A 24141-nucleotide genomic window follows, 5' to 3' on the forward strand; every position below is an offset into this window, starting at 1 on the left:
AGAAAGAGAAAAAATTTAGAAGATAAAAAGTGGTGCCCCGGTGGATACGTTTAGAATGCGGAGGCCGTGCCAGCGCTGACTGCCCTAAACAAGTTAAAAGGAGGAGTAAATGAAGTGAGATTTGGTTTCTGACATCATTCCTTTTGCCTTTCTGTCTGTCGCTGTCGTTTCTCCCTGTTCAGTAAGATGCGGACATTCCTTATACGTCGGAGAACATAAATCTTTAGATTACAAGCAGAAGAAAACTTGTTTCTTTAAGCAGCCTGTGACAATCTGTCAAATCTAAAAATCCACAATGGAAAGTCTCAAAAAAAAAAAAAAAAATCCCCAATGGAAAGGTCACAGAGGTTCCATTTGCACTACTTAGCAAGATTTTATCTGCATCCAAGTTTTGCTAACAGTACTGCTAACCGAAGACAAAAAAATAAGAACAAGAAATATCTTCGATCAGTTTCAATCAGCATCAAGAATTTACTCTAGCCAGTTGAGAGCACCCACGGGCACAGGTTAAATCATGGCAACTGGTCAATAGGTTCCGGGAAAACTCCATTTGTCAACCAAATATAAGCTAAAGAAGCAAAAGCTTTGGTATCACTCCAAGAACCTCAAACCGCTAAATCTGACCATAATGTCTCAAACAGCAGCACCAAAACCCAACAGTTCAGAAATCCCTTCATTTTAAGCATCAGCTGATCCACAACTCCTTAGCTAGACGTATGAACAGCAACAAGTAAATTTCAACCCTTATACTAGCGCATGAGAAAGAGTAAAGCATCTCAAGATACATGAATTTTGTCCATGATCTTCCATAGACAAATGAAATGGAAAACTACTGACTAGTTCAACTGTAACTGTCAAATCTTCTCTCTCATTTGACATGCACACACGCACATAAACACACACAGGAAAGGATACAACATTTCTTCTGTAACGGTAACCCGTTTTTCTCAGCACAGTGCTTTGAAAAATGAAACAAATTGTTTCGCACAAAAATCTCAATTTGAAAGGAGCCACTTCAGTATACAATCGTGTACTTTGATAAAGTAACATTAAATTAATGATAGGCTACTAAGTTACTGTCATGATAAAATTTCTACTTCAGCAACCTCAAAGCGAGACAACAACTACAAAGCTCATATGATCATAATAGGATCTTGGACTGAGTACTCGCTCCTGGAGTGTCAATAATCACTTCAAGCCAGTTTTTTGTGCAGAGGTAAGCCTCGTAGGGAACATGACAGGATCTTGGACTAAGTACTTGCTCCTGGAGATGTCAATAATCGCTTAATGCCAGTTTTTTGTTCAGAGGTAAGCTTTGTAGGGAATTTGATGTTGAACTTAATCCTTAAGTTTCCCTTTTTGCTAGGTTCCTTGGGAATAGGCATACCCTCTCCCTTGATAACTTCTTCATAGGTAGGGCTTATGATGGAGTTAATAGGTATTGTCAAACTTCGACCATCAAGTGTTGTTATCTGAGCAGTATAACCAGTCAAAGCTTCAACTAGCGAAATCTTCTGGGTAACGACAAGGTCATTGCCATCCCTTTTGAAGACACTATGAGGTTTTTCATCGACAATGAAGACAAGGTCTGAGGGTATAAAACCCCGCTGTTCATTTCCTTTCTCCGGAAAAGTAATTTTTGTTCCCTTCTTCCAGCCTGGCCTTATCTCAATTGAAAGAATTTCCTCCATTGTTGTTGGTCTCCTGCACAAGAGTAAACAATGAGCATCAAAGCCCCAGATAGCATATGTAAAAGAAAGCAACTAAATCATCCTGCATGAATCCCACCCCCACCAATCCCATTCCCCCAAACCTCCCAGCACCCCCCTCCCCCCAAAACACAAAAAAAATAAAGAAATTTTAAAAAATCTTTGCATGTCATCATCTATGGAAATCTGATAGCCTGATATTTTGCAGCACAATCAGCCAGGCTGCATTATGGAATAGCACTGGGCAGAATGGCTAAATTCTATGGACATGTAATTATCCAATAATTTAGAGCAATCATGTACACAAAAAAGAAGTTATTTCAGTTCTAAGAAAAACATTGAGCGTAGAAAATTTTAGAATGACAAGTCTACTAAATGATGAAAAATTATCAGGCATGAAATTAATAATTCCATTCAGATGAGGGCCAAGACCAGCTTCAGAAAAAGGACATCACATTTAACCTGACAAGCCAAGCAAAATAAAAAATATTTCCTTAATTCAAAAAGCGTAAATAAAAGGATGGTTGACACTGACTGCCCACACGGCCATGCCAATCAGAAGCTCTTCTATTCCATCTCACTCAGAAATGGTAGAAGAAGAAGAAGAAGGAGAAGAAGGAAGAGCCAAAATTCTAATTCATTTATTGCACGAGCCCAAAGTCCAAAATTATAGTCACTTTCAAAGCTTTTGGTACATTGATAGGCTTGCTAAGGCAATAAAGCATTGGGTTGAGAGAAATACACCTCAGGTCCTTCTCTATTCAAAAATGAGACAAGGGAAACTAAGCAAAACCAGCAACAAAAACAGCTGTAATAACAACCCTCATGCACCAATGTCACTAACCATTGATCCAAAAACTGAGGTGGCAAATCTACACAACTGTATGGAACGTGTAGGATAGACAAGTTACCCAGAGGTCACAGAGGGGATGTGCCCCTGACCACTGTGAAGTCCAAAGAGGAACCAATATCAATCCCAGTGCTGCATCAGTTTCGAGAATACAATCAAAACCAGTATAATCTGAGCAATGTGTACGCCTGACCATCTTCTCTCTTTTTTTTTGGAAGCGATGGAGGGAGGGGGGAGGTTCAATTCACCTACAACTATCCCTCAAAGCTTTGTGCATATCACAGGCCTTGCAACCGTTGTCCAATGAGTTCAAAAAAGCCATCAAGTTCATGCTTTCTTTCTCCAGGGGTGAAGGGAGCATCCAAATACTCACACATTTCAACCAAAAGCAAGGCAAAACGGGTGCAGTCAGTTGCACTGAAATCCTCTTCAAACGCCGTTATCATGATGAGAGCCCCTCTTTTTCTCAGTGAGATAGAGACATTATTACAATGTGCTAGAACAAGAAGAGACTGGACCAGGAAAAGAATCATTTCTAAAATCAAGACCTGTCCAGGGAGAGTGTAACGCTATAGCAACTGTTAGCTTGCTCAAAAAGCATGTGAACAATGTATGGCCTATATGAGTCGGTCTCTATAGCCAAATTGAAGCCCCTGTCTATCTCATTTTCAATCACCTTGCTTGGAAAATGCAATCATAGAAAGCTGTTCATAGTTTAAGGTTAGCCCTATGTCAATGACAGACTCCAACAAACTTAACTAAAAAAGCTGCTCTATCCTTCCAACTCCGATCCTTTTACAAACTGTCTATTCATCAAAACCCTCGTCCATGCTATTTAAAATTCCAAAATAATAAGCTAAAAAGAATGAAAGAACCAACCCAGGAAAAAAATAAAGCTTAGAACTCAAAAGTACATGCATATATGGGGGCATTGGCTATTGGGTGTCATGCAGAATAAGTGTAATCAATAATCATATAATCTTACCATAAGAGAGTACAAGATGATACTAGGACACTTTTTTTTTGGGCAATGACATGGTTGTGAGTCCTTCAGCATATTAGAGACATCAAAATGCAACTTACAAGAATATATGTCACATATTACTGGAAATTTGAGATAAGAAAATGTGATGGCCTCTTTCAGAATACTAAGACCAATCACTTCAAGCGCCCTAGGAGTGCCATCAAATTTTCCCACAACTGCTAAACTGTAAATGCAGCATCAAAAACCCAAATTGCCAGTATAAATGCGCTTGTGAATCACACAATTGACCAAAAAACCAATCCGTATATGCATAATTCACGTGAACAGATATAACACCTTCACCCCAAAGAAACCAAAATTCCCTAATTAACGCATTAAACCTAAACAAAAAAGACAAACATAGTAATTCTAAATCCAACATTATACTCCAGATTGAATTTTAGGAGTTCTCGCAACAAAAACAATTTTTGAAGCTGAAGTAACTCGAATAAAAAGCTTACCCGTTGGCATCATTTACATCCCTCGAAATTTTCATCTTCTTTGTGGTTCCCTTGTACAAATCTTCCAAACTACAGGGCAGTGTCCGCTCAATGGCGGCGGCTTTCCGGGGGAAACTGCCAGAGGAGCCTTCGCTGGTGGCACTCCTAAACGATGCGAAGATATCATCGCTGAACATACCTCTGGAGAAGCCTGATCCAGCAGAACGCGGGCCACCCATATCTCCCATCCCGCCCATTCCCCCAAAGGGACTCGAGAACCCAAAGAATTCGGAGAAAATGTCATCGGGGTTGCGGGGATTGAACCGGAACATGGTGGGACCACCCCCATCCGACGTAGAGGCGTATGCACTAGGCGGAGGAACCTGCCCCTTTAATCCCTCTTCTCCATACTGGTCATATACCGCCCTCTTCTGCGGATCACTCAACACCTACATTTTCAAAAGGAAAAAACAACAAAAGGGAAAAGTCAATAAACAGATACTAAGTTAGAGGGTTGACAGATTAGGGTTTTTTTTGAGTATGAAACATCTCAATACACTAAGCAAGTAGTAGTACATCGTAGGCTTCGGAGATTTGTTTGAATTTTGCTTCGGCATCCTTTTTATTGTTAGGGTTTTTATCGGGGTGCCATTTCATAGCGAGTTTGCGATAGGCTCTCTTGAGGTCGTCTTCTTTGCCATTGCGGTCTACCTGAAGGATTTTATAGTAGTCCACCCCCATTTGCCTAAATATGAGAGTTTTCTCCTCCTCCTCCTCCTCGTGGAATTCTGTAAATGTAGCACCTTCTCTCTACCTCTAGCGCAGGCACAGTTTCTCTCTTCTTTCACCTCTTCTGATGTCTGTAAATTTCTGAGCTTCGGCTTCATTCAGTTTCCGGGCTGTGCACGGAAATGGGACAAACTACTCTATTTTTTAAATGCAAGGAGTAATTACACATTTTGCCCCTGAAAGTGGGGTTGACTGATATCGACGAGAATATACACTTTTGGATAAAGAATGCTTCGCATTACTAAATATTTAATGGGTTTTTTTCTCTAACGACGACGTGTCCCTATCAACAGCACCCCCTATTGAATATTAGTTAACACATCTAAAATTAACTTAATTTAATGTGTATGTATACATATTAATAATTATTATTACCCCTTGTAAATGCAATTATTATTACTTCTACAAGGGCATTTTTAGCCCACCAGAATAGTTTTTGGCTGACATCGGAACCTTTTCTGGCATCTCAAGTCGACAGGGATTTTTAATAAATGTTTACCTATTCAAAGGGTTGAATTGTTATTTGATCAAACCTTAGGGTTTGATTGATAATTTGGCAAAACCTCACGAGAGGTAAATATAATTAATCCAAAGAAAAAATGTGTCAATAAGAAAGAATATGACATTTTATACCTTTGAAAACTTATAATACTAGGTCAAGTTTCATTTTTTTTTTCTTTTGGCTGGTTTGACCGGCTAAATTGGTCAAGATGATTCTAAAAGCTTGTTTTAGAGAGTTGAGATGACTTTTTTCACTCAAAAAATGGTTCGACGGCCAACCCATACCATTTTAAATTGTTTAATGATCGTTTTGGCCATTTACTTTTCATATATAAGTAACCTTTTGAATTAGACTCCTCTTTTTGTGTTAGAGAGAACTTCTTTCCGTCGCACCTTACTAAATTAATTTTAAAAAGTTCTTTTTGTTATGAAATAATGATAAGATGTGGATGTCCATTGATATTCTCTAGATGTGGCTGTCCGTTGATATTCTCAAGAAGGATTACAAGATGAAGATGTCCGTTTGTATTCTCAAGATGATAGTCACATGTATTCACCCTAGATTCATTGGTACATTGGATGAACTCATTTATGGATGTACTTGATGTACTAAATTCATGTATTAGTACTTAATAGGGTTCATGTACCTTTGATCTTGGATCACCTATATATAGGGGTGAATCCTACTGCATTTGTAACCTTGTAACATTGAAACCTGGAAGTACTTTGATCAGTAAATATAATAATATCTCTTCTTCTCACTCTACTATTTCAATCCCTACTTTGGGAGTTTATTTTATTAGTTTCACAACACTTTTCAAAAATTAATATCATTTGTAATATATTTCACTACTTGTATTAGTTATACATAAAATTTCATACAAAAAATAGACCAAGTTGGTTCTGCTGTCTAATTAATCATTGCAAAATTTTCACAATTTTGGCCCATTTTTCACCGTTCAAATATTTCATGTAAATTGAATATCAAAATATTCTAAAAAAATCATTTTGTACTATATTGATCTACAGATCAAAGAAAACTAATGATACAATTACATAATTTTCTAATATTATATGGATTTAGATATAAATAAATGAAAAGATCAATAGAGAGAAATCTCTGCTAGAATTTCACATTCAAGTATGACAAGGAAAACATCAAGATCACAGACATGGTAATTTTGGAGAGTTATGAATATGTAGTGTTTAAATGTAAATCAATTTCTCAATATAATCATAATTTTATTCCTGATCTCTCCCGATTTCTTAAAATTCCGAATGTTTACATTTTTTTTTTTGTGATCTTAGATCATAGTGTGCCTGGTGCATTCACGATAGATTGATGAGACACAACTTTTATTTACTTGTGTAGGAAAAATTTTATGACATTAATCCTTGCTTAAAGCATAATTTAGAGGTTCCAGATCAGCGTACTTGCAACTGCGGACTATTTCGTTGAGATAAGAAGATTTTAGCGAAGGCATGGTTGCTAATATGCTCCGAGCAGCAGCAGAGTTGTCCTGAACGACACCTTCTGAAAACATCTCAATTGAAGAGGCATGTCATCATTTATTTCTTCGTAAGATGTAATCTGTTAGCAAGGTCAAGTGATCTTGCCAACCAAAGGAAAATTTTAGGTGGCTAAAGTTTCACTTCTAACACAATACACAGCCCACAAAAAATACACGCGCATAAAAGCATCATACGTGTGCCATATGCTTAAACCCAGTTTGCCCAAGTGATTCCCATTAAACAGGGCCTATCTATCCAAAAACAAGCCTACAGAATGCAGCTGGATTTGTAACATCACGTGAAGAAAACAAAGCTGATTGCCGAATGACCACAACAGCGTTTCTAACACTTGGCTGGACTGATGAGCGAGAGAATTCGCTCTTGATATGCAACCCTACACTGCTCCGGCAAAACTGCAAGCAGAAGTTGTAGAACTTTGTCCCAAATCCGAGATAACTAATAATCATTATCTGGCAGAAGTTAATTTCCCAAATACATGTGAGCAGCCATCAATTTTCATAAAGAACAGAAAATGATGCAGCTCTTTTTTTAATTTCCTCGAGCACTGGAACAGCAATCATAAAACATTCAGAGCATTTAGGGGGAAGCAGCATAGAGATAATTTCAAGAAACAAGGCTGATGTGCTGTAAGATTGACCGCTTGGACTACATCCCACAGCATCTAAAACTCTGGGAATTCAAGTAGCAGTAGTCCACATATCTAGCGACATTAGATTTAAACCATGCAAGTCAACCAAAAGAAATTCTACCAACCATTATAAAGATTTGCATTTCCCTAGCCACATGTTTCTTCTTCACCCCTATTAGAGATGTTCCAGATAAAATTCAAGATCCAATCAACAGATTGAGCCAACAGATAGCTGCAGATCTTGAGCTTATCACCAAATGAATGCAGACAACTTTTCAGAGCACAAGAAAGCAGAGATTTGGGATAACTGGCCTGCCTTACACGATTCCTGCATGCTGCAATTAACTGTAATGCAGGTAGCAGAACATGCAGCAATTAGAAAACCAAAAATAGCAATAAAGGCTAATAGAACTTCACCAGTAAAAAGAATACAATCTGAGTACCAAAACCATCACTAGATTCACCAGAGAACATTTCAATATGCTAGTCTGATTCAGTATCAATAACGCTGGATTATGAGCAAATTGTCTATAGTACCACCCAAACTATAGTCCATGATCTCCCCTAAACCTCTCTCAGTGAAACTTTTGATGCAGCTGTTTCCTTCTTATTGATTTCCCTTAACTAGATAAAAATCTCTCACCATAGCTACTTGCTCATACATAGCACTATCTAAGCACAGTCCCAATACAAACTACTCTTCTCAAGTAACACTTTAAACTGCAAATCATGCAATTATATGTTACAAGTGAGCACTAACTCGATCATCAATAAAAGTGGACTACTGAATAACAAAATACAAAACCGACCACGTGATTGTTATCTTCAACACAGAATTTATATCTTTGGTTGGAAAGGAAAAGGACCAGAGTAAAAGTTATAACCCACTAAGAGTTTGTACTGTCACAGTTGACCTTTCATGTCAAAATGGCAAATTTTTGAAGCTTTACTTTACATGTTTCTTGACATTTTTTATGTGGAAATCTCAACATTATTCAAGTGCCACACTTGCATTAAGATTACTTTCCCTCATTATTATTTGATATTCTTTTCATTCATTTCTTGGCCCCTCGTGGTGGGGGACAGAACTTGAGAATTGACAGAACTTGAGAATTAGTTATCTCCCTAAATTGTGCTCCTCAGATCCATAATTAAATTTGTAGCATAAACAGATTGTTGGAGAACAAGAATCACAGGGTTTTGGACTTTGCAGTTATTTTAGACTTCATCTCTAAGAGGATAACAGTAGCTTTTTCAGTATTTTTAGGATGACATAGATATTCAGATTTATGTTTATGGATTACTCCTTATTAGATACGTGCACCTTGTACAAAAGTCGCTAGGTGGCATTCAGAATGAAAAAAAATCAAGGAAGAAACTCTAATTGCAAAGTAAACTTGTAAACATCTTTATTATATACACGTTTACAAGCAAACTGTCTGGATTCGCGGCAAATGAAAAATGGTGCAGGGAAGTAGATGAACCAGTGACCACTGAAAAATGAAAAATGGTTTTAAACCTGAATACACGCACCATGCAAGAGGCACATCTTGCCATCTTCCTCAGATCAAGTTGCATCAGATGATTCCTTTGACTTGTCAGTCACCACCTCCTTATCAGACTTGCTAGTCTCTTCACTTTGAGCATGACTTGAGTGTGTATGTTCCGACTTGCCCAACTCTCCTGTCTCAGAATGGGTTGGTTTTGTCAAATCTGAATTATGAAAGTCGGAAGCTAATCCTAGCACCACTAGTACAGACCTGCTCATAACACAGCAATTCAATTCCCTAGTCAGAATAAGTACAAATGTAATTTATAAGTACGACAGAGGTAACTTGTGTGAACCTTGGGAGTGATGATTTAATATGTGGTTGGCTAGCATGTGCAATCAAGGGATCCCTTAGAGCTGGCGTTCTATGTAATACATTTTCCAGGTGTGCTGGTGGAAGCTGAAAAAGCGAAAGCATCTAACATCACATCCAGAGCCCACAGTATGACAAGAATTGATAAAATCACTGCAGTCAACTACAAATATTGGACCAAACTAATCAATATTCAAGTATTACTAAATAACCATAAAGGTCAGTCTCAGCATAATCGTCAAGACTTCAAGAGTCTACAACATTTTAAAGATATGAAGAAAATACAGATAATTGAAGCCAAGGAAGAACCATATCTCAGTGGAGAGCTCTATTACATATACTGTCTTCTCAAAATTTTTTCCTTTTAGCGAATATCTGCTTCAAAAGCAGGGGGAGGAAAAAATCAAGCATATGGCAACTCGAATTTGTAAACAATCATTTTTCAGCTGTTGATAACTATTCTTCTTCCAATTTTGTATTCTACAACAGATGGCTTGTTAGCAAAAAAAAGTTCAAATTGATAGCCTGACAAGCAACCTGCTCAGCTGAAGAATGCAGAGTCAAATACATGATGTAGCACAAGATTTAGAACCCACCACGCCCCCCCCCCCCCCCAAAAAAAAGAATAATACAACTGAACAGAATCAATTCTGAATTGGCAAAACTCTTCTTATTACAGTCACTTCCAGATCATTCATCATTGAATGTCAGCCACATCCATATCTTTTATATATCTAGACCAGCTCAGGAAGTTTATAAGATAAAGTTTGTGCAAGTACATCAGAGGATGATGAGGAATGGCACACCATTAGCAGGTAATTCACAAACAAAATACCTGTATCTGCTAATTATAAAACACATAGATTTATCAATTGGTTTAGCACTGCAAGATCAAATTAATTATCATAACCCCCAAACACACACTAATTAGTCACACAGACAAAAAAAAAAAAGCAAAGTAGAAATTTACTAGTTGAAAGAAAATATAGTTTAGTGAGCTACATGAAGCATGAACTTAATGTTTTGCTACACATAACAGTACCTGAAGCAAGACACCAAAAGATTCTGGTTTTGTCAAAAAAGCACACTTAATGAATCCGACCCATAGCTTTGGATACTTCCATATCTGCCAGACAACAGGAAAATAAGTTCCCAGAAAGAATGACATGAAACAACTCCATGATCAATTTTTTACCTGCTTCTGTACAAGGCGAGAAAGGATTTCCATTATATAGTCCACCTGAAACACAATTAGGGTAAGGAAGCCACCAATGAGATTATGAGATACTTGACGAAAGATGGAACTTATCATACATTAACCATGACTTTGGATCATATCCTATAATAGATTCTAGCTAGAGTCACAAAATCACAGCAATAATCCTTTAGGTAAAATATCATAGTTGGAACCATAGAAGATCTCAGTTTTTAGCTATTATAGTCGGACACATAGAAGATCCCTCGGTAGAACTGGTCAGAACAGCACTGGACATGATCTACATTTACAAAGATAATCAGCACAGCGTATCCACCACTTTTCCCAACATCAATCTCATTGAGTTGTCTGACAATTACAAACCACTCTTAAAAATCAATGCATGGTTTATTCCAAATAAACATACAATGCCTCAAGTTCAAAGGATATAAACACAATGTATTTGCTCATTCTTGTGGGCAAAATGCTTAAAACTATCATGCTTTTTGAATATTTGTGGGCTATCAAACTTGAATATTAATAAAAACCAATCTTTGTAGTTGAATATAGTGTACAAGACCCCACATGAAATCAACTCCTAAGTCTTGGCTACTCAAAAGGGACTATCATACACAAGTTAATTCAGCTGCAGATCAGCAGGCAGAGTATATGATACAGAAAATACTTTTCTGCAACAGTTTAATCACTAAAAATCATCTTACCAGTGATGGAAAAGCACCAATTGCCTGCAGCACCGTGCGCATAAATAATAGGGGAAGGGGAGTCTGCTCAACCTGCAGCAGTATCAAGTGAGGAATGAAGCCACGTAGTTTGGAGGGTAAGAAAAAAGGAGTGGAGTTAGGAGTTCTGCATACCAATTGATTCAAGACCTTTGCAAGAACTTGCTGAGTGAAGATCTGTCGCTGCTCAAAACAAGTATTACACGCTTCCGTAACCTGTTCTTAGAAAGATGTTCTTCAGTAAGCAACTTTATTCAGATAGGCTAGGGCAGTATTGGAAAATGTCCTTTTTTTGAGTTTTGAAGGTATGAGGAACAGATGTAAAGCTTGTAAAATAATAGACAAAGATAGGAATCTCCCTTACATAGATAAACAGCATACCCTGACTAGCAAAATAATACAGGATTGAGGAAGAGGATAGAAAAATAGAATAGTTCTTTTTTTCTTTTTGGTTGGAAGAAAAATACTGATATTTACTGTCAAAGAAAGTGCAATTTGCAGGTAAGAAGTTTCCACTTTTAAGGCAGTGTTTGTATTTTGTGGGAAAGGTTACCCTATATGGAATAGCATATATGGTAATAGTACAACAAATAACAAAAAGAGCTTATATAGGAATTAAAAGAAAAAGTTACCATAACTCAGAACAGAAAGGCATTTTAGGATTATTCACCAGATAAGTGCAACAGTATATCAACCGAATGTGTGCATTGGATGTGCAAAAGATGAATTTACCACTAAATACTATGCTATAACATCCAAGAGACACCATGGATATTTGATGTTACTTTAGGCTTGTTTTAAACGGTCCAGGGAATTAGTTGTGTGATGTTCTTGCAGACTGAAACTCAGCCTAATATCATGTGACTAATGTGCTGCTATTTTCAGATAGGGTGGGTCTCAAAGATTTTCTATGATGCCCTTAACCAGAACAAAAATGACAAAAAGACCACAACAGCATGACTAAGCATCTAAACACATGGTAGAACAAAATATGATTCACATATGGGGTCCTAAAGCCAAGGTGATGAACTGATGCTGCCAGGAACTGTATTGTAAATCATGCAAGAAAAGTATAAGCTTCCGCACCTTCTTCAAAGGGATCCCATCTCTTTCTGGATCAATTCCATGGATTGCAATCAAAGCTTCAGCTGGAGTTATTGCCGGACAGAAACTAGAAGACCCCTGTTCAAATTGTTGCTGTCAAAATCATTACATAATGGTGGCATAGTAAAATTAACAGCCATATGGAAGAAACAACCAATTCAAAAATCACCCAAAAAGGTACTAAGACAAGGGTCAGATAGTAAATTCTAGGTTAAATCCAAGATACAGCCAAGAGAAATGATCCAAAATGTAACACATCCAGGGTATAAATATGAAAAAGTCTCCAACATATTTATTAAAGGAAAGTTCACACTTGCACGACCAGATTCTGAGGATAAAGATAAGAAAACTGTAAATATCATGTGTTAAAAAAAGGAGTCTTTCGTACACTAACAACGTACACACTAGCAAACCTGGATGCATAACACATGCAAACCTGGATGTATACACTATCAGAGTAGGAAAGTAGTTATCGCAAAAAAATCCCTAAACTAATTAGATTATCTAGAAAAAGTTCAATGCATTTAGATGATTACTAAACCAGCTCATAATGTTATGACTTCTTGAATGAACAAAGACAGAATATCTAAGAAATTAAAACTAAAAAAAAAAATGCCAACCACTACTAATCATGATTGCTAACGGAAAATTAAGGCTTTGTTTGGATTGCATTTTTTTGGATTTTTTGTAGAAAAATGACACTAGCAATTTGATATATGTGAGGTAAAAAGGTGATTGGGAAATATGTTCACGGAAAACGTAGCAATTTTTCTTTGGAAAATTGCTGTCCAAACAAGGCCTAAGTGTCATGAAAAGCTTCAATTTAATAATCGCTCAAGGGCGAGTTTGACTTGAAGAAACATTACGTACCTGTGCACAAGCACTTTTTTCTCTCCTTTTCTTTCAGAAAGCTACCCATTAAATGGGTGGTTTAGAATGAACTCATACCACTTATCAAAAAGATAGAGATGTACAAGAACAACATAGAACCAAAACAGCAGAAACATAACAAAAAAAATCACCAATACCTGAAGCACACGTGCAAGGGCAAGCTGAAACTTCTCCAATGGGGAATTCACGAGATGTGGAAACATTGCCAAAACCTTCAAAATAGAAGATAACCAGTTATAGGGAAGCACAAAAGGCAAAATTCAAGTCACTAGGGAGAAAATATATATGGTATTATCACAATTTCTATGTCTCTATCTATAACAGCTTGATGGACACTTTGCATTGCATAAGCTAGTAGACCATAAAACAAAGCCTTCCATGAAAGTCATACATGTTCATACACTACCCTGATTCTAATCTTCTCAATTCCAGTGTAACTAAGTCAATTGACCAAACCAAAAAAAAAATTGGAGAGACACAGACGCCCACACAGAGAATGAATCTGATTACTACCAAATTTAGTCGTGATATTTTTGACAGGTCAATATTAATAATTTAAAACATCTTTAATAATTTCCCAAGCATATCTTAGAATATAGTTGTATAGCTTATGAGCAAATCTTGCATCTTATTAGATGATGGTTTCACATCAAAATTTAATTTTCTTGGTTTCAATGCATATCTTACATAAATATCACATGTATGATACACTACAAATCATCTGATTAATACATGACTAAGCTCCAAATAACACACAGCTATTAATCTCATACAAAAAAGCCAGACCAAAGTTCAAATTCTATCACTAGTGGTTACAGAGATTTGTCCTGGTGATTAATACATATGCCATGTGGTAGTTAGCTGACATTTAAAGGTAAAGGATCTCATTTGGGTACATAGACCCAGATAAAAATAACTGATCCCGTGTCTAACTGCAAGATCTGTAAAAAGAAAGTATGTTAAAATACTCGAATTACTTAAAGTTATTCAAGTAGGCAATTCCAAAGGGCCATAAATAAAAGTAAACTCTGCATAAATATGAAATGGAAGAAAAAGAAATCAGAATGTAAAGAAGAAAATTAAGACCTCATCTTTTGGCAAAAATGGCAGTATGAGAATTAGAATCTCTACATCCTGTATAAAGATAGGAAAAATCAGCAAAGTGACAGAGTGAAGGCAAAAATCACTTATCTAAAAAGGGCATCTCAACAGAGAAGGATAAAGCACTAAATGTACTTATAAAGTTTATAGTATGCAATCACCAGTGAATTAACACATTTAAAATGTGGGAAATGCTACCATGCCATTAGTGTGCACATGTCCCTCTTTAACAAAGCAGAATTGCAAATGTAAAGTACAAGGATTGAGCTATTTCTCTGTATATACTCAAAGAATTCCAACTTTTGACCAACCCTATCACCCAACTCCCCCACCTTAGAAGAAAAAGAAGAAATAAATAAAACAGCAACAAGAAGAATTCAGATTAGAAGTAACTAGGAAAAGAGCTAAATTCTACACCTTTACTTTAGTATCATACAACTTCTTAATGGTAGATAACAATTCCGAGGAAGGCGTTGTCCCATCTATCAATGTGTGTAAAACCTGGAAGATCATCAAGACTGAGCCGTACTTTATAAAAATTATTACTCAGTACTCTATAATTAAGAATATTCACAAATCTAAAAACCTGCATCACAAGCTCCATGCTTCCAGTTGGTGGATCAGGTAAGATTTGAAGAAGCTCAGGCGACGGGCCAATTGCTCGAACAAGCTTTGGGATGTGGTGTAATACTGCCTGTAACACACAATTGGGTCAGAACATCTAAATAAATTTGTTAAAAAGTACACAAAATGCCTAATTATAATATATTAGTTTGAGATTGTACAAAACCTGCTTTACAGCCTTGGATGTACTCTCATAAATAACAAATATTTGGCGAAAGAGGGAGTGATTCTGTGCATCAAAATTGAATACGTACAATGAGTGTAAGAAGAGACGTATAACAATCTATAATATACTCACATAGAGTTCATTTCTGTGGCGCAATTTTTGAAACGAAACTAAGTTTACACCTTTGTACAAATTGCAAAATACAGAGCCATGCGTCGCTGCCCCTCAGCTAGTAAGGAGGACGATATACTTTCAGATATTGAAAATGAATCGGTGACTGCTGATAACCCTTTGGAAGAGGTACCAACAACAGGAAGTTCATTTGATGGTTTTCCCATATCAGAATCCTGAATAAAAATGGCTTCTACACATCATCAAATTACTCCAACACAAGCAAGCTATTTAATCATTAATTCAAAATTTGCAGAATTAGATAATTGTTCAACAAAAATGCAATGCAAGTCAAACAAAATAGCTGCATTTAAATCGTGAAATCACTTTTCCATTTTCAAAAGCAAGACCTTAAATTCAGCATTAGCTCCATCAGCATCACATGACTCCAGTGCAGTATTGGCATTTGCAGCTGATACCAACACCTCCCAGGCAAAAGCTTCTATTTGCCGTGACATTGAAGGCTGAGGATAAAGCTTGTTCACCACCTGTAAACATAGAAGCAATATAAACGAACATAATATGCAACAAATATAAATTCAATTCAAAGTGACTTGAGCAAAGCATACCAGACGTAAGGCCTTATCTCGCACTTCTTCAACCGGATGAATTGCACTCTATCAGAAATCAAAATAAAATCCAAGTCAGAACTGAAGAACTTAAGGATAGTTAGTAGCCTCCTAAATAAAATAACCTGAATACCGTTCAGATTTCATGAGAAGCTCTTCAGCTTGAAATAAAGGACTATTTCTAAAGGATGTGCACAATAGCTTCATAAACCCAATACCCTAAACTCAGCAATTTCACTATCAAGCAAATTCAAGTGAATGAGAAGACAAGCACAAGTAGAACATACAACCGCCCCCTCAATCAATAAATTTAAAGAGAACTTTTAAAAAGAGTTATCACTCTCCAATCCTACACCACATACACATATTTAGTAAGAAATTTTAACTTCTAATTAACCAACACCTTCGCTTCTTTATAACACCACCTCTGCTTTTCAACAAAAGAAAGGGGAGAAAAGGTACAAAATAAGTACATAACAAAGCATGAGAGAGATAACTGTGTGGTTAGCTTTATTAAGCCATGGATCCTTAGCCAATAGATGTCCTCTAATTATACTTGAGCACAGCTTTGTCCAATATTCTTCTTTGAGATAATGAGCTGTTCTATCAATTATAGCATAATTACAAACATATTTCAACATTTTCCATTATAAAAAAGCAAAGAAGGTTAAAATAAGTCATTTACAAGCCAAAAGCCCATGACAAAAGAGCTGCATATATACAAGTCATAAATCTTTTCATAGAACTTTGAACAAGATAAATTAGGAAACCATTGAAGCATATATTAAAGCAAAACTAATAATGTTACAATAGAAGAGAAAAACCTTCAAAGCAATTGTTAGGCAGGCATCTCGAATAGGAGGCCTCAACAAAATCAGACTCCATACAATACTAAGACCTTGCCGAACTCGTTCCGGATTGTTGTTATCTTTGTTACTGCCACCAGGGGAACACATGCCCTCAAGCAATTTCAAAATGGAATCGGGCAGGTAAGGAACTTCAACAAGCAATCTATTTAGACATTTGTCAGGCCATGGAAAAGAATCCCTTAATGTTTCTGCCTGCATTTTAGAAGATAAACAAGATGGTATAAATAGCTACCATTCACTTAGGCCAAAGAGGTAGAAAAGATCACATACCACGGTAAGAAGAAACATCTCATATACAGATTTAGCAGTGGTTGAGGAAACAAAGTCGTGGTCCTCTTCTGCTTCACCATATAACCTGTAGAGGACACGCAAAGTCAACTCGTGCCCCTGACAACTTCCACTGGTTAGCCATCTTACTAGAAACTTTAATATTGCAAATACAAAGGCAGACACCAAAAGGTATGGAAATAATTTTTACAGCTAAAATATCTGGAAAGGAGGAAATGGAAAAATTTATGACTATTCTATGCTAGAGATCACATGTAAATATGCATATAAACATACTAAAAAATTTCGATAAGTTTTCAGAATATTAGAACATGCTAAAAGTTGAGATAAAGTACAAGCCACAAAGCAAAATTTGAGTAGCCAACCAAACAAAGAAGGCTTATGAAGATTGACAGAAGTGACAACCAATAGATGCACTGAACTGCATATACCACCTATGCTACACAGCCTTTAACTAAAGTTAATGACCAATTACTGATATTCCATATAAGGCCTTGGTTAAAGTACCTGCTTTCCAATCAAACAAAGAAAAGGTAAGAGAAAAAGAAAAGTTCTTCAAAGATCATTGAATACATTCTTTACAACTTCCAATGTTTGGTGAGAAGTCTCTTAAGAATAACCTATAAAAATTTGCAATGCATTTAAATCATGTTGCATCATTAATGCCCATAGAATAGGAAGTGGAAAGGTGATTGATGTAAAGATTGGAGAAACTTGCAAGCAAGAATCACTAGTTATAAAGTGCCAATGGAATAACAGCCTAAAAACAAAAATCATATGCTGTATGGCTTCAAGCCATCTGCTTTTCGAAGTGAGGACAGCATAATGAAAAGAGTGCAACATTTCAAGAACCAATCTGTCTCCAGACACATACAAACCGAATATATCAACAAAAGGTATGATTACCTCATGATTTACATAGTCAGACAGTATATGTGTTTGTAGTAACTTCCATGGCTCTAAATCCAATGGAAACTGCATCAAGAAGCACATGAAACAATCTTGAGCACCTTTTGTTTTCAAGAACAACATCTAGCACTTCTTACTACAACCATTATAAGAACATATATCAGACAAAGAAATCTTAGGCACAGTACCTTAACTCCTAAATAAGCAAGTACAGAAAGGCAGACTTGAGAACCTCCAGCGGTAGCTATTTGCTTGTAAGTATCAGTTATGCGCAAGAGAATCGGCTTCTGTAAGTTATCTAGCTGGTCATCACTAAGACTTATAACCGGGGCAGAAATCTTGGGCAAAAGCAACTGTGTCGATAACCCAGAAGAAGTTGCACTTAAGGAGTTGACACAGCTTAGGTCTGTGACTGTAGCTCTAGGGCTAAGTTCCTCAGACCTATCAGTTGACACTGAAGGAAGTAATTCTAGTGATGACCTAGCTAGACTACTAACTTGTTCTTGACTTGCATCCTTCAATTCAGTTGAACCCAAAGAAGTAATAACTAATTCATCCTTGGGAACTGGTAAATCTAGACCAGGTATCTCACTCTCTTCATTCCCAACATCAATAACATCAGAGGGCGTCCCTGAACCACCATTCTCTGTGTCACATGGGACATGTCCACCTGAAGAAGCTGGAGTAGTTGTAGGCACTGAAGCCTCTTCCATCACATAGCTCATACCAGGGACATCAGTATTACCCGAGGTCCCTCTTAGCTGCAGTTAAGGGGATATTGATCTTAAATAATGATGCCCAATCAGAATCAACACAAAAGCAGTTTGTGGAGAAATTATAAAGAACTGATGGTTAAAAAACAGATTCTAGACAGAGTCAAATGGCCATCATAAGAGAAGTAGGGTTGCAGATTGAATGATACCAAAAAAAGAAAAGAGAAAAACAGACTGAGGATTCAGAAGCACCTCAAGCTCATTTGCTGCAGAAGGTAGAGAATCCATCCCACTATCTTTCTGTGGGACAGCACTAGATTGTGAAAGAATGTTGGTGAGAAGCAATGTTAAATTATCAAACTCAGAATTGCTTCCTGACATGCCAGGACAAGACCCTCTGCCAAACAACTGCTCATTATCTCCTTCAATTTGAGGGCGATTTGAAGGAAAATTTCGCATGTTAGCAATTACAACTTCAGCAAGCAAGTCAGCTGATATACTAGAGATGAGAATCTCTAATGATGCAATAGCTTTTTCTCCTTGAGCAACCAATGCACCAAACATACCAACAAGTTGTTGGACAGGGCCACTGTCTTCTTCCATTTTACAAGCCCCAGATCCACCAGAAGGAACTCTGCCCTGGTCAGAACTTAAATCATTTGTTGATCCATCAGAGGTGACAGGCACAGATTTCATGCGTTTTACAGACATTTTATCCTCAAGTAGATCAGTACTTTCTTCCATTCCTGTTCTTTTCCTGCTGGCGTCATTGCATATATCATCAAGGGCCTTGCTTGTAGGTTTTCGATCCTATAAAAATTTGATCCTAGAAATAAGTGTTGAAAAAAGGAAAGAAAGAATGCAGTCCATAAAGATTGATTTTAAGTCTACTTTTATGTACTAATATACATATGCAGAAACATAAAGATGTTATTAACTATAGTCAAACACGGCTACAGCCAACAAAACACATACCTGGGTTATTAAAGAATCATTTTTCCTCTCTAAACTTCCACTATTTTGTGAAGCTAGTTCTATAGCAGCATGTTCTGCCACTCCTACAGCTTTTAATTCTCTCAGAGTATCAATTAAGCGATCACGCCACTGAAAAGTCAAAGAGCCAATTAAAGTTAGTGATGCTCAAAATCAAAGCCACAAGTCTGTAAACAAATTCACCTGAAAAACTACTTGAGAAGACATCCTAATCCAAATGAACAGGAAGAGAAAAGTCAAGAGAATTTCAGTCTTGAGCACTGAACCATTTCAGTATTGATGGCTGAGGAGAGAGAATGATACATATATATAGGGAGAGAGAGTACATGCAGCAGGTTTCACGCTATACATTTCACTGTACTGCCTATTACCCAATATTGTACGGCTAAGTAATCAGTGAATCGGTATGAACATGAAATCAGTAAAATTAACAAAACAGGACAACACTGAGACACGATAAAAGTAGAAGAATAAGACTCATGAATGTATTTACATCTGAAAAAGTCATAACTAAAAAAAATGATCCCAATCAAGAGACTCAAGAATGCTCATTTCAAAAATAAAAATTGAAATTAAATACCGGGACAGCACCCGGATGAGTACAATTCAAGCAAGAGAGGAAGGCACTCTTCAAAGCATGATGCACCCCTTTGCCACTGGAGCTTGAAGGGTCCAAACCAAGTAAAACTGGCAGAATACGTCCATAAAATGCAGGCCTTTTACTTGCAATTGCAGAGAGACTGTTGGAAAATGACAAAACGAAACAGCAGTTAAAGAGAAGAAATGAAAAGTGAGAGACAGCCAGACAAACAAAGATGCATGCATGCACGCACACACATTGAGAGACGAATATGAAGTGAAAGAGGAAAAAAAGTTACAGAAATTTAAAATTACAAAACTGAAGCAAAGTAAGATATAAGAACTACCTGTTGATAAGCATAATGATAATCAAGTTGTTCAGTGACTTTACTGTTGGAAATCTCAACTGATCGAGCAGCAGACCCAAACTCTGACTTGCTTCAATTGACAAATCTCCAATATTTAGTATAGGATGACCCCCTCGAAGCCATGATATGTTAAATTCTTTAACACTGGCTGCAGAAGGTGAGAAGGTTTCAGAAGAAATACATATTTAGTAACTTAAGAAATGCCTTCAGGGATAGGCTAAGGAGCAAATGCATACCGAAAAGATGCATATCTAAAGTACCTTCTGAATCTAGATCAGCAGGTGGATCTGAGGAGCCATTAGGATCAGGTGTATAGAGTAGAACAACTGTTTCCATAAACTTCAGTGCAAGCAACCTTCTCCCATCACTTCCTGGCTAAAGATTTTATAGGAACAAGTTAAACAGTGCACAGAGGCTAGATAGGTGCATCCCATGTTTCTAGAGTCTCATTTACCTTAAATGCCAACGAGCATATCTCATCGCGAAACTTTAGCATCCATGACCAAGATGATTCCAGAGAAGTATCCAACTCGTTTGAATACATTCCCTGCAAAGTACACAAAAGAATATGCAATACGTACAATTTTACTCAAGAACAGAAGATTCAGCAAGAGGAAGACTTCTTTCAGCAAATAAGTGATTAAAACGAGCTCAGCAGACAAAAAATTACGGGTACGACAAAATAAAATATAGAGAATAATAAAATCAATGACAATGCTTACACAAACTTACCTTCTTTTCTTTTTTTTTTGTTTCATTTTAATATCTTCTTATATGCATGCCTATATCCTGAGGAAACAAAATTAAGATCTGCAAAATATAGGCAATAAACTTATCCCATCCAAGCAGTAGACTATTGGTTTCAAAAGCGGAAGTATAAAACATCAAAGCCATGCATCATAGTGTTTGGAGTCTATCACTGAACCGAACAGCACATACAAAATGGTAATGAACAACAAGTCATATGAAATAAAAGCCAGAGGACATGGGAGGACAGGAAAATCTCCACAAGGTAGAAGATAGACAATGCGAGCAACTGTAGGACCAACTATCATAGCACTGCGAAAAAATTAACTAAATCAAGGTCTTCCACAAGCAAGGGACAAATATCTAAACTCAATGGTGTGCCCATACAATTCCAATTTACCTGGAGCGCAACTTTGAATAGAACATAGCGAAAAATCTCCATACCACACCTAATAGCCTGTCGAGCAACCGCTGGGGTATCATCCTTCAACACAGGTATTAATACAGGTACCATTTCAGGTATGGATTCTGCAAACTTCAATCCAATGTCGCCAATCATCCTACAGCGGAAAGAATCCAACACAAACACATTACTCGTCTAGTACTTTAACCTCCTTTGACAGGAAACCTTTTACAGGCCAATCAAGTCTCCAGCACTGGCTCAAGATATGAATCCAGCTTATCACATCATGCGAGTCCTAACCTACCAATATCACCCCTAATTCGTCTATGTCAATGTCATCATAATTCTGCCAATGAACCACGCATGCAAAATCCTATAGAGGACCAACTCGTAACAAAAAATGAATGAAAACTGGTAGCAGATGCTAAAGTGGCAGCATGGACTGAGTAAAGGAAAAGAATTACATTCTAAGGTCAATTTGTCTTAGTCTAAGACCTTCACTTGAAAAAAAAAAAAAAAAAGTTGAGCAACATTTCAGTTATAAATAACTTCCAGATGTTTCTTTAGACAAATGTCCTGCATTTCCTCCAATTTCATTAAATCGAACACGAGCATAACACCTTTCAAGCATCCGCACATACAAAGATTTCTTACTCAGCAGTGAATTTACGAACGGGACTGAAGCGGTCCGAGAGGAGGTCCAGAAGAGGGGAGAGAAACTTGGAGAGCAAGACAGAATCGGCATTCGAGAGTTCGTCGCTCAGCGAGCGTAAGTGTTCCAGCTTCGAAGGAATATCAGCGTCAAACTTCACCGAGTTTATGAGACTCGAGATTTTGTCTCTGGAAACTGTCGCCATTATTCCTACCATTGCTTACGAAGAAAAAAACCCTAATCCATAGAACGTCATCTACAACGATGGTCTCACTGATTCTGCCCCGAGAAACGTGAATTAGAAGACGCCTAGAATCACGGGAGAACGGAGGGAGGGCGCAGTGGGAGGTTTGAAACTTGGTATAAGTTGGATGTGAATGGGAATTAACCTTTTTGCGGGAGAGTGATTAGCGGACCAAGGTCCTCACTCCTCACTTGTCTGAAACGAAACTCTACTCTTGGTCGTCTTAACAAACCTTGCCTGGGTATTCCGTAGTATTTGGTTGATTCGTTTGCGCCCTCAATGGCTACTCGAGAGCCGAGACTAGCAGTTTGCCTACCAAACTGGCTTTGAAACGCCTGCCCCGTCGCGTCACTGGCGTATGATGTTTTTCCCATCCAAGCCCTAGTTAGTAAATATTCGTATAATACATGTTTGTATCTATTATTCACAAAAATTTCATATTTTGTACACCATAAAAATGCTCCAAAAAATATTCGCATATACCACGAATTATTTAAAACACATACTAAACCACGAATGATACTTCAATTTTTTTTAAATATTTTAAAATTTTAGTAAGGATAATGGCATGCCTTTTAAGTTTTATATATAAAAAAATAAGAGCTACATATATTATAATTCTTGTAGATCTTATACTCCTACATATAATTCCATGAGAAATACGTGTGAATGGCCCCTAAAAGAAAAGGCCTTTTTATTTTGATCTTTCTCGCGTACCAAATGAGAGGTAGGAGTAATAAAATGATCTAGTTTTAATAAATTTAACAACTCATACAATAATAAAAAGGTTTAAAATTAGTATAAATATAGTATAATCTTTGGAAAATCATTGCAAAATTTATCGCTGCTTTAGTTCCGTAATTTTCAAATATATTCATATTATTCACTTACGAATTTTTATATATACAATTTTGTTGAAGATGTATTTTTACCCCAAATTTTTAATCATACTTCTAAAAAGTATTTTGCGTATGTATAACACTCGTATTTTACCATTTTTATATTTTACTAACTATAATCCAAACTAATAAAAAAGATAAATGCTCGAGTTAGTTTTTATCTATAAATGTTTATATCATCATCAATTTTGTTATGATCCACTCTTTACCCCACCCTAAATTTCCAAAGGATTTTTGTAAATGCCTTCTAGTGACCTTTTAATTTAATACATAAAGATAATATTTTAAATATACACACTTACATTTACTATCTCCTATATTTTCATAAACCTTTTGGCTTTAATCATATACTTACCAAAAATAAATAAATAAATAACAACTAAAACCTCGTGCTAGGCACTTATTAGAATAATCAGTTATCGCCAACCTCAAATCATAACCATTTAAATGACAAAAGGAGGTAAGCTTTTATTGTCGTTTGTAAATTGTTTTAATTCATGTTTATTTGTTGTTAACACAACCACATTATTTCCCCTAACAACACATATTTTAAGAACAAGCAAAACATCACAATTTTTCA

At 36.7% G+C, this 24141-nt stretch overlaps 2 protein-coding genes across 5 annotated transcripts; both read right to left on the reverse strand.

Moving 5' to 3' along the window:
* Positions 1 to 959: 959 nt before the first annotated feature.
* On the reverse strand, positions 960 to 4997 carry LOC113694687 (uncharacterized). The gene is made up of 3 exons (XM_027213540.2): positions 4600 to 4997; positions 4045 to 4472; positions 960 to 1704 (listed from the first exon to the last, which is right to left on the reverse strand). Exons 1-3 carry the CDS (start codon positions 4762 to 4764, stop codon positions 1251 to 1253), a joined length of 1047 nt encoding a protein of 348 aa, XP_027069341.1. The 5' UTR covers positions 4765 to 4997; the 3' UTR covers positions 960 to 1250.
* A 1865-nt stretch (positions 4998 to 6862) lies between these two features.
* On the reverse strand, positions 6863 to 23067 carry LOC113697522 (uncharacterized). 4 transcript variants are annotated; one of them, XR_011816635.1, is made up of 28 exons: positions 22421 to 23067; positions 21764 to 21923; positions 21071 to 21163; positions 20877 to 20991; positions 20596 to 20764; positions 20250 to 20409; positions 19652 to 19780; positions 18929 to 19486; positions 18152 to 18724; positions 17961 to 18029; positions 17037 to 17153; positions 16722 to 16958; positions 15898 to 15945; positions 15679 to 15816; positions 15340 to 15504; positions 15158 to 15220; positions 14954 to 15061; positions 14785 to 14868; positions 14353 to 14400; positions 13404 to 13478; positions 12358 to 12453; positions 11407 to 11487; positions 11254 to 11325; positions 10532 to 10576; positions 10379 to 10462; positions 9320 to 9711; positions 9008 to 9234; positions 6863 to 7819 (listed from the first exon to the last, which is right to left on the reverse strand). XR_011816635.1 is itself a non-coding variant. In XM_027217179.2 (28 exons), exons 1-27 carry the CDS (start codon positions 22633 to 22635, stop codon positions 9042 to 9044), a joined length of 3999 nt encoding a protein of 1332 aa, XP_027072980.1. In that variant the 5' UTR covers positions 22636 to 23063; the 3' UTR covers positions 6863 to 7819; positions 9008 to 9041. The 4 variants fall into 4 exon arrangements, 3 of the variants coding, with proteins under 3 accessions (XP_027072980.1, XP_071910326.1, XP_071910327.1); XM_027217179.2 differs by having other exon boundaries at positions 9320 to 9423; positions 22421 to 23063; XM_072054225.1 differs by having other exon boundaries at positions 8994 to 9234; positions 9320 to 9423; positions 22421 to 23063.
* Between the last annotated feature and the right edge of the window lie 1074 nt (positions 23068 to 24141).

This window comes from Coffea arabica, chromosome 6e (assembly GCF_036785885.1).
Source record: "Coffea arabica cultivar ET-39 chromosome 6e, Coffea Arabica ET-39 HiFi, whole genome shotgun sequence".
NCBI lineage: Eukaryota > Viridiplantae > Streptophyta > Magnoliopsida > Gentianales > Rubiaceae > Coffea > Coffea arabica.

What these genes read in the sequence shown, in the direction of transcription:
- LOC113694687 (XM_027213540.2), bottom strand. Translation starts at nt 4,764, where the DNA reads ATGGGGGTGGACTACTATAAAATCCTTCAGGTAGACCGCAATGGCAAA. An exon ending in AAATCTCCGAAGCCTACGAT is followed by an intron (nt 4,473 to 4,599) that starts GTACTACTACTT and finishes TTGAAAATGTAG; the next exon opens with GTGTTGAGTGATCCGCAGAA. An exon ending in GATGTAAATGATGCCAACGG is followed by an intron (nt 1,705 to 4,044) that starts GTAAGCTTTTTA and finishes ACTCTTGTGCAG; the next exon opens with GAGACCAACAACAATGGAGG.
- LOC113697522 (XM_027217179.2), bottom strand. Translation starts at nt 22,635, where the DNA reads ATGGTAGGAATAATGGCGACAGTTTCCAGAGACAAAATCTCGAGTCTC. An exon ending in CTCATCCGGGTGCTGTCCCG is followed by an intron (nt 19,781 to 20,249) that starts GTATTTAATTTC and finishes TTGACTTTTCAG; the next exon opens with TGGCGTGATCGCTTAATTGA. An exon ending in AGATGTTTCTTCTTACCGTG is followed by an intron (nt 16,959 to 17,036) that starts GTATGTGATCTT and finishes TCTAAAATGCAG; the next exon opens with GCAGAAACATTAAGGGATTC.